Source organism: Belonocnema kinseyi, chromosome 2 (genome assembly GCF_010883055.1).
Source record: "Belonocnema kinseyi isolate 2016_QV_RU_SX_M_011 chromosome 2, B_treatae_v1, whole genome shotgun sequence".
NCBI classification, from domain to species: Eukaryota; Metazoa; Arthropoda; class Insecta; order Hymenoptera; family Cynipidae; genus Belonocnema; species Belonocnema kinseyi.
Window position 1 is genome coordinate 161,183,611 of NC_046658.1, and position 10,591 is coordinate 161,194,201.

Below are 10,591 nucleotides of genomic sequence, written 5' to 3' on the forward strand. Positions count from 1 at the left end.
TAGGGGGAAATGATGTAGGGGAAGTATGGGAATGAGATGAATTAGAAAAGCAGTTGAAGTAAAAGAGAGAAAGGGAGAAAGGGAGAGAAAGTAGAAAAGTTGTGGGGAGTAGGTGAAGTAGGAGAAATAATGGGAAGAAAAGAAGGGGAAATGAGAGAATATGAGGAAAGGGAAAGAAGAGATTTTTTTAAAATTATTCATATATTTTGGATTTCATTTGTTTTGCAAACAGATTCCTAATCAAACGGATCCTGGAAGTCCTTGTTGGATGTCAAGTAGTGATGTCCCTGTTCCAGCAATGGATGATTCCATCTGTTAAGAACTCATTGATTCCTTTCAGCGTAAGTACTCTTATTTTTCTTAACTTTTCTCACAGATAAGTTATCTTTACACCTGTTATTTTTTTATTTTAAAGATATAATATGAAATTGCTAATATTAAATTACAAAATAAAGCAATGTCTGTTGAATGTTTATCTGTAAAAGGAATGTAAACTCCATTTATGTAAGAGTTGATATAGATTAGAAAAGAATACTTCAGATATGCTTTATAATAATTTGTCTTCTGGTTGGTGATTTCGAATCGGCAAATTATTGCAATTAACCTTTAGATAATATAACTGCGTCATCTTGTATCTTGATTGTTGAAAGTTTTTAAATAATGCATTTGAATCCAAACCAGGGTTGCCGAAAAATTTAATTTTCAAATTCCTTGACTTTTCCCAGATTTTGAAATGTCAAATTTATTTATTTATTTCAAACAAAAAAGATGATTTTTGTAGCATGAAAATAAATTTAGATCACAAAGGACGAATTTTTAATAAAACTGTTGAATTTTTAACTAAGGAGTATGAGTTTTTAATAAAGTTTTTAAATGTTTAGAGAAATAGTTACATCTTCATTGTTGAATTTACTATCCAATGGTCAAATTTTGAAACAAAAATAATTATACCTGCACGAACCAAAACTAGTGGCATTTTCAACTACATCATCTTATTTTTGAAAAAATTGAAGTTTTAACAAAATAAATAAATTTGCATTCACAAAAATATTAAACTTCAATAAGAAATAGTTTCAATTTTTAAGGAGAGATATTTTAATAAAAAAGATCAAGTTTCTATCAAACAAGGTGAATTCTAAAACCCCCTCCTAAAAAATGAATTTTTATGAAGCAGATTGATTTTTTAACAAAATTAACATTTTTTAACAAAAAGGATACATTTTTAACACAATATATAAATTTTTAAACAAATAGTATAAATTTAAACTAAAAAAGTTCCATTTTCAACAAAAAATTGATACTTTATATTTTCAGTTTAAAAAAAAGTTTGAACCAAAAAAGCCTGAATTTTCAAGAAGATAGTTAAACTTTCAAATGAATTATAGAAAACTATAATAAAATTTTTATCAAAACAGTTCAATTTTCAACTCAATTTTTTTCAGCGAAAAATTTAATAGTTGATATTTCAATAAAAAGGTGAAATTTCTATCAAAGGAGATGAATTTTGGAACTAAAAAGATGAATTTTCAGCTGAGAAGACTAATTTTCTAACAAAAAGAAGTATTTAACAAATATTTCAATTTTAAATTAAACAAGATCAATTTTCAATCAGGAATGGAAATGATATATTATTGGTTTAAAGATAATAATTCTTAATAAATAAAAGAAATCTCTAACAAAATACTTAAATTGTCAACTAAAGAAATGGAAGTGCAACCAAACAATGCATTTTTTTTAATCAGTTGATTTTTTTTCAAATAAGAATTTTTTTAAAATAGTTAAGCTTTTAATGGCGAACTTTAAACGAGCACTGTCAAATTTTCAGTGAAAAAAATTAATTTTTATACCAATTTTTACCAATTTTTATCCAAGGAGATCAAATTTCAACTAAAAAAGCTGATTTTTCAAAAAATAAAGAAATAGTAGATATTTCAACGAAAAATATCTTTATTATTAATACAAAAAACCGCTTTTGAATAAAATTGTTGAATTTTCTACCAGATAATATAAATTTTAATTTAAAATATTATTATCTGAGAGAAGCAACTGCAAAAAAATATTTGAATACATTTTTAACATCGAATTTTTTTTAAACAGATTAAAACAAATTCTGAACGAAATTTAAAATTTAAAAAGTTATTACCCTTGATAGTCATTTAAAGTACTTTTTACAAAAATTCCCGACTTTTCTTTGTAAAATTCAAAATTCTCTGGTTTCACGTACTAGGAAGAAACAATACAATAATTTTAAAAAAAATATGAAATAAAATTATTTTATGCTTCTCGCGCAGGCCCACTAATGATAAAAAGAAAAATTTATAAAGTACAAGCAATCATTTATGGATGCGAATTTATATGTGGATAACCAAGTGTTGATTGAAATAAGAAAACACATATGTGCAAAAGAAACCTTTTCTCGTCCCCTCAAGTAACCCTTGTCATTTTTCTGATAAATTTTTGTAACAAGTCTTATGTATTATGCTTAGTAAAGAATCGATGACCCGTCACCTTTCTTTTGTGGTGGATTTTTTTTCACCTTTTGTGACATGGAATAAGGCTTCCATTCTGCAGACCTTTTCTATTCTACACAAATAATAAATCAGAAATATGAACAAATATACTAAGCAAAAACTACCTTTAACGAACTGATATTTTTAATTTTTAACCAGATGTTTATACTAATAACGATGTTAATTTTTTTGATATGCTTGGCGAATATTTTTTTTAAGATACTTTAAGCAGCTCTGTGTTACATGGTTTTATAAAACATATGCGTGTTTTTATTCTGAAAGCATTTTTTCCTCTCTGAAAAAGATCCATCACATATCATTTGTTTCTTGTTAGAAATTCGGTTAGGAGACTGGCCCAATTTTATTATTTTTTATCAAATATTGTATTCAGCGTTATGTTACATGGTTTTGTGAAACATTGCATTCAGCTTCATGTAACGTGGTTATAGAAAACTTTGTTTCCATTCTGAAGTCCTTTTTTCTTTAAAAAAAGTTCTTTGTTAGAAATTGCCACCTGATCATAAATTATGCATTATTGTACGCATCAGATTTACCAAGAAAAACTATACTATAATAATAATAAATATGTTAATTTTGTTATTTTACTGACTCAGTTTGATTTTTGTTTTCCATGAAACATTGTAATATGCTGCATGTTATATGGTTTCATAAAACGGTTTTAGCAGCTCTATGTTGCTGTTTATGATGTATTGTAATCAGCTTCATGTTACATGGTTTTTTAAAACAATTTTATCATCTCTACGTTACGTGGCTTGATGAAACATTGTAATCAGATCTATGTTACATGGTTTTATGAAAAATTGTAATCAGCTCTATGTTGCATAGTTTCGAAAAATATTGTAACCAGTTTTATTTTACATGGTATTGAAAAAACATTGTAATCAGCTCTATGTTACATGGTTTTATGAAACATTGTGATAAGCTCTTTGTTACGTGGTTTTATAAAACATCGTATGTTTACATTATAATGGCCTTTTTTCGACTATAAAAAAGATCTATCACAAATGATAGTTTCTTGTAAGAAATGTCCACCCAATTATAAGGAATACATTATTGTATGCATTAGATTCACCAAGCAAAAAGTACGAGTTTACTATTCTAATTAAAAAGATGTTACTTTTGCTGGTGTACTGGTTTAGTTTTTTTTTCATGAAACATTGTTATCATTTGGTTTATTTATTTTAATTTAGTTGGTGTACTGGCTTAATTTTTGTTTTGTTTCATTTTTTTATGAAACATTGTAATCAGCTCAATTTTACATAGTTTGGTCAAAATTTCGTATAGCAGCTCTATGTCGTGTGGTTTCGAAAAACATTGTAATCAGCTCTACGTTACGTGGTTCTGTGAAATATTGCAATCAGCTCTATGTTACATGGTTTGCGAGGATATTGTATGTTTCCATTCTGAAGGTCTTTTTCCTTCTTCAAAAAAGATTGATCAGAAATCATTATTTCTTCTTAGAAAGTCCCACCTAATTATAACTTATACATTATTGCATTCATTAGAATTACCAAACAAAAACCATACTATAATAATGAAAAATATGCTAATTTTGATGATGTTTTTTTATAATTATTTTTTTGTTTTTCTATCAAACATTCTAATCAGCTCCATGTTACATGGTTTTATAAAACATTTTTCAGGGCGGCGGCTATACTGGGAAAACCGGAGAATGACAGTTATAAAAAGTAATTGGTTAAATTGTTATGTTTTAATTACGATATCATTTATTTTACAATGTGGAAGTTGAAAATCTTTGATTAAAAAATTCCGTTTTATAGGCTTAAAAAATTATAAGCGTTTGAAATCGACAATTTTGGATATAAAAAATCTTTGGTTGATCAACTAAGAATATAAATTTTTATGATTATTCAATTTTTAACTGTACAGTAATGATTGGCAAGTTGATAATATCAGTTCGAAATTTTATAATTTCCAAATTTTAACGTTAAAAATTAAACTATTTCAATTTGAAAGTCTTAGTAGTGAAACAAATTTGTTAGCCCGATTGAAACTTTAAAAACGATTTTTCAAAGTTCTGAAAAGATTCAAAATTAATATAAAATTTGAAATTATTTCAAATAATTTAAACGAAGTGTCTAACTATATCGAATAAATACGACTATTCATACCGAGATTTCGGTGCAATCAGCTCTGTGTGGCCTAATTTAAAACAAACTATAGATTTCCCATTTTTGCAAATTTAGAACAAAAAATTTTGAAGTTTTGAAAGAATTGGGAAAGGTTTGAAAATAATAAAAAACAGATTCCTAAGATTCTTTTGTGAAACATTGCAATCAGCTTTATGTTACGTGGTTTTAGAAAACTTTTTTTCCATTCTGAAGGCCTTTTTTTAACAAAAAAAATATAGATTTTCCATTTTTGCAGATTTAGAACTAAAAATTTCGAAGTTTTGAAAGAATTGTGAAAGGCTTGAAAATAATAAAAAACAGTTTCTTAAGATTCTTCTGTGAAACATTGAAATCAGCTTTATGTTAAGTGGTTCTAGAAAACTTTGTTTCTATTCTGAAGGCCTTTTTTCTAAAAAAAATATATATATAGATTTTCCATTTTTGCAGATTTAAAACCAAAAATTTTGAAGTTTTGAAAGAATCGTTAAAGGCTTGAAAATAATAAAAAACAGATTCTTAAGATTCTTCTCTGAAACATTGAAATCAGATTTATGTTACGTGGTTCTAGAAAACTTTGTTTCCATTCTGAAGGCCTTTTTTCTTTAAAAAATATAGATTTTCCATTTTTGCATTATTGTTCCATATTTTGCATTATTGTACTCATCAGAATTAGAAAATTATTAGCTTCTTTTATTTTGAAAAATTAATTTTAGGAGAATATTTTTAAATATTTCCAAAATTGTCAAAAATTAATTTCAAATATTTGTTATTTAGCATGTTTTTTTAAAAGATTAAGAAAATATTTTGGAAAAATTCAAATAATGTTAAAAAATGTTTAGGAGTTCTAAACAAAATTTAAATATAATTAAAATTTTTTAAAATTTACAACATCACTTGGATTTTTCAATATTTTGAAATAAAATGTGGAAACTGTTAAACGAGTTTAAAGCTATTTGAAGTGAAAATTTTTCAACTACTAATTAAAGAAGAAATGTTCAGCTCATAAAAAATGACATCGCTTAATGTTTAATGTTTCCAGCTTAAGATTGCTTAAAATGATTTGCAGTGCAGTTTTCATTGCTTCAAATTAAAAAATGTGTAGCTTCAGAGAGTTTAGAGTTCGAATTTTAAAATTTTAATGACCGTAGACATTTTTGCGAACCGTAAAATAGCGGGAAATGACCGGGTTTTTTTTTCCTTTATTAAAACGATTACCCTGGTTTTTAGCAGCTCTTTGTTGCATGATTTTATTAAACCTTGTAATCAGCTATAAGTTTCATGGCTTTATAAAACATTTTAATCCTCTCTGCGTTACATGTTTTGATGAAACATTTCAATCAGCTCTATGTTACATGATTCTGTGAAACACTAAAATCAGCTCTATGTTACATGATTCTGTGAAACATTGAAATCAGCTCTACGTTACATGATTCTGTGAAACATTGAAATCAGCTCTACGTTACATGATTTTATGAAACCTTGTTTCTTTCCTTTCTGAAGTCTTTTTTCTTCTCGAAATGAGATCTATCAGAACCAAGAAAAAACTATACTAAACTGATGAGAAAGATTTTAATATTTCTGGTGTACTGGTTCAGTGTGTTTTTTTTTTTAAATGAAACATTAAATCAGCTCTATGTTATATGATTTTCTAAAACCTATTTAGCAGCTTTATGTTACATGATTTTCTAAAACCTTTTTAGCAGCTCTATGTTACGTTCATAAAGCATCTTATTCATTTAAAAACTACCTATATTTATTTGAGTACAACCTTTTGTTTTCTGCCTAAGTTCATAAAAATATCCGCAGAAGTTTTTGGTTTATTACATCATCATGTTTACTTGTTCCAGAATATGGACGTTGCCAAAGCCTCCGAACGTCTACTTAAATTAGCGGTAAGTCTTCTTTCTTCTTTTATCAAATTTATTTGTAGAATAATTATTAATTTATGTTCCCTTATCCCTCATAGAAAAAATTAATAATTGTAAAATTTTATAGTTAACATACATTTAATTTATGCGATGCTACCTACTAATTAAAGAAGGAGTACTGAAAGGCGAAATTTTGGCTGATTCAAGTCTTGGTGTCAGAGGCACGACAAATTTATTTTTATAGTAATAAATAAAAAATGGTTCGTGAAATAAGTTGCTCTACAAAATAACAAACACTTTTATTATTTTTAACTTAAGGTGATTTACGTTTTACTGTAAACAAAATTTTCTACTACGTCTTGAGAACTTGTTTCACTAACGTTTTACGATTAATTTTTAAATAAAAAACGGCCAAAACAGTTACAAATATTTTGATGGAAATAATATGGTTATGGAATCCGAGCTCGCTCTAGAGTTAGACAAGGTATCATCAAAATTTGCAAATGTCGATCGAATAATGAACACTAATAGAGACCGACGTTCGTGCGCTCATTAGTCTGAAGAACCGAGATCGTGTCAGTAAACCGTATAACGTTTTCAACATGTAGATCTGAATTCAATTATTCGACGCCATGAAACATGAATTCGATCTCCAGATAACAGTAGAACCATCTGTTTTGAATCCAAAGCTAGGAGAAAGTCGAGAATCATTTGTACGTTTTGTAAATTGATATTTTCAAGTATCTTTTTAAATCTAGTTACATCAGTACTGTAAATTTTAGTTTGTTTTCAATTATAAACAATATCATTTTTTGTTAATCAGTCATAAAATATAGCATACTAAAAATAGTCTTCTGACTTTAAGTCAGCAACTAAGGAATTTATAAACGATACATTAAGATAGAAGCAATTTTGCATAATATCATAATCTAAACAATAATATTATTAATGACAAAAATATTGATTCTGTTAGCTTGCTGGTACATTGTGATCAACTCTATGCTGCTTGTTTTTATGAAAGATTGTGATCAGCTCTATGTTACCTGGTTTTATAAAACATTGTGATCAGCTCTATGTTACTCGGTTTTATAAAACATTGTGATCAGCTCTATGTTACCTGGTTTTATAAAACATTGTGATCAGCTCTATGTTACCTGGTTTTATAAAACATTGTGATCAGCTCTATGTTACTCGGTTTTATAAAACATTATGATCAGCTCTATGTTACATGGTTTTGCGAAACACTGTGATCAGCTCTATGTTATATGATAAGGAGGCCCTTAGTCAAAGGATGAAACATTCAGAGTTTCTATGTTTACAGAAAAAACTGGTGTTTGTATTAGAACCAACTTTTGGTTTCAAAGGAGCTGCAATAAAAAGGAACCTCTCATTAAAAAGAACCTCAAAATGATAAATGGTTTTTAAAGTGACCAAAAGTATGAATATAAAGCGTTCTAAAAGTACCTTTTAAGTGGGACGATGGTCGTGGGAGCTAAAGCGTACGCTTTGGACTCACTCCTTCGGCTTGCGGGTTCGATTCCCGCCTCGCACTCTGGAAGAGTCTCGGTGGCCCATGCGGTGAACAATAGCCTAGCAAGGGAGTTGTTCATCTCCAGAGAGTCGTGGGACCGGTACCTCTAGAGAAAAAGGTTTTCTCTAAGTACTTAAGGCTGTTGCTCTTGGTGGTTCGGAACCCACCTTAAACTGTAGGTCCCCCTTCCACCACCAAGTAAGTGTGTGGAGGGTGTGTAAAGGAATAGAGAAGGTGTAAGAAAAATGTAAACCCTTAGGGGACACATTAGAAGCTTCCAAATACAAAAAGAAAGTACCTTTTCGTGAATTCTGTCTTTGACTCACTTAGGACATTTTAAGGGTTAATGATGAATATTTTACTTCATAATTCGAAATAAATAACATTACACTGATAAGCATTTAATAAAGAAACTAAGGGATTTGAAAGAATATCGAAATATTTCAAAGAATTTGAAATATGTGAGGGTACTTTGAAATTTCAAGATTTTTTCATCAATTTCAATAAATTAAAGGGATTTTAAAGGATTTCAGCAATGTAATTTTATTTTTAAAGATTTCGATGAAATTTTAAATAGCAAAAGAGATCAAAAGATTTCGAAGAATTTGAAATATTTAAAAAAATTTTTTAATTCAAACATTTTTCATTAGATTTCAAATCAAAGGCATTTTGAGGAACTTCAAACATTTTATGGTTTTTTTAAAGATTCTGAGGAATCTGAAAGAGAACAATAAAGTTTTAAAGGACACTAGAGATTTCAAATAATTTAAAATAGTTAAGAGTCTTTTAAGACTGCAAGGATTTTTTAATACATTTTAATAAATTGAATAATTGTAAAGGATTTAAAATTTGGTATGGTACTTTCAAAGATTTCGAGGAATCTTAAAAAGATTTTAAAGATTGCAAGAGATATTAAAAGATTCCAAAGAATTTGAAATATTTTAAAATAATCAGATTTTTCAATCAATTTTATATTAAAAGCATTTTGAAGAATTTAAAGATTTTATAGTATTTTAAAAGATTTCGATGAATCTTTAAAAGAATAACAGAATTTCAAAGGACAGTAACACATTTAAAATAATTTGCAATAATTAAGGGTATTTTAAGACTCCAAGAAATGTTCAAAATATTTTAAAGATTGCATGGGATATCAAAAACTTTTAAAGAATTTGAATTAAAGGCATTTTGAAGAATTTCAAAGATTTTATAGCAATTTTAAAAATTCCGACAATTTTTTAAAAGAATAAAAAGATTTTAAGGAATATCGAAAGATTTCATAAAGTTCTAAATAGTTAACGGTATTTTAAAAGTCTTCAAAGATTTTTAAATGTATTTCAGTAAATTAAAGGATTTCAGAGATTTTGTGGTATTCCTAAAGATAGCGAGGAATATTAAAGAGATTTTAAAGCTTTCAAGGGATATAAAAAGATTTTAAAGAATTGAAAATAAGTAAGGGTATTTTAGAATTCCAAAATTTTTAAATTAATTTGGAATTTGATAAATTTTGAAGATTTTATTTGATTTTATTTCTAATGATTTGATGGAATTTTAAATAAATTTCACAAATTTAGAGGGACATCAACAGATTTCAAACTATTAAAAATATTTGAGGGCGATTTAAATAGCTATAAAGCTTTTTCGATATATTTGAATAATTTAAATTATTATGTAGATTTTTTAGTATTTTTAAAATTTTCCAGAAATTTTTAAAGATATTTAAAAGATTTTAAGGCATTTCAAAAGATTTAAATGAATTTGAAATATTAGAAGGTATTTTAAAACTCCAGGACTTTGCATATGGGGCATTATTCCTGAACTGCCCCAACTCAAAAAGTCATGTTTTTCGATTGTCTCTAAATTCCGGGAATATGTTCGCCTACCCAATAGTAGTTAATCCACAAACTTATAGACCAGGATTTACCAACCCTCCCCAAGTGAGGGGGGGTTGAATTTTCAACCCCAATGCCTGCAGGGGTAGTTTCAAACGCCTGTAACTTCCTTTCTAATTACGCGATTTAAAATTTTCATGAGGGTTTTGGAAAGTGCTTTTTACACGATTTCATCGTAATTTATTATTTATAACAAAAAAAATTGTTTAAACAATTTTTTCAATAAATAAATTGTTTATTTAACTTTTTTCGTAATTTAGGCATCTACTATTTTTTTTAAATAGTCTCAAAAGAAAGCTTGACTTTTTTACTATGAAAAATGTCTAATAAGAAAATGGACAAATTGAAATTCATTGAGTTACAGAGCCGGTTGTAGAGGGAGTCCTCGCGCTCGCACTCGGGCGTTATGCGGCAGCATACCGCGGAACAGTTTTCAAGTATGCCATTTTGTTTGTATTACTCACATTGATCCAAAATTGCATGAAGTCATCAAAAAAAACTATTCAGTAATGTTAACCAGTAAGTTTGAAGAAGTTAAAAATTTTTAAAGTTATCATGAAAAAATATTAAGTAAAAAGCACTTTCTTAAAAATGAACAGTATTTTTCTGAAGATAAATGATTCCTCACTATTATAATTTA

The 10,591-nt window shown here is 27.5% G+C and overlaps 1 protein-coding gene across 1 annotated transcript in view; it reads left to right on the plus strand.

Moving 5' to 3' along the window:
• The window catches only part of LOC117168258 (diacylglycerol O-acyltransferase 1), a 71,202-nt gene that overhangs the window by 42,134 nt on the left and 18,477 nt on the right, over positions 1-10,591 (plus strand). The window contains exons 8-9 of the mRNA XM_033353761.1: positions 233-341; positions 6,511-6,555. Of these exons, the coding sequence (XP_033209652.1) occupies positions 233-341; positions 6,511-6,555 (154 nt within the window). The remainder of the gene's footprint in view (positions 1-232; positions 342-6,510; positions 6,556-10,591) is intronic.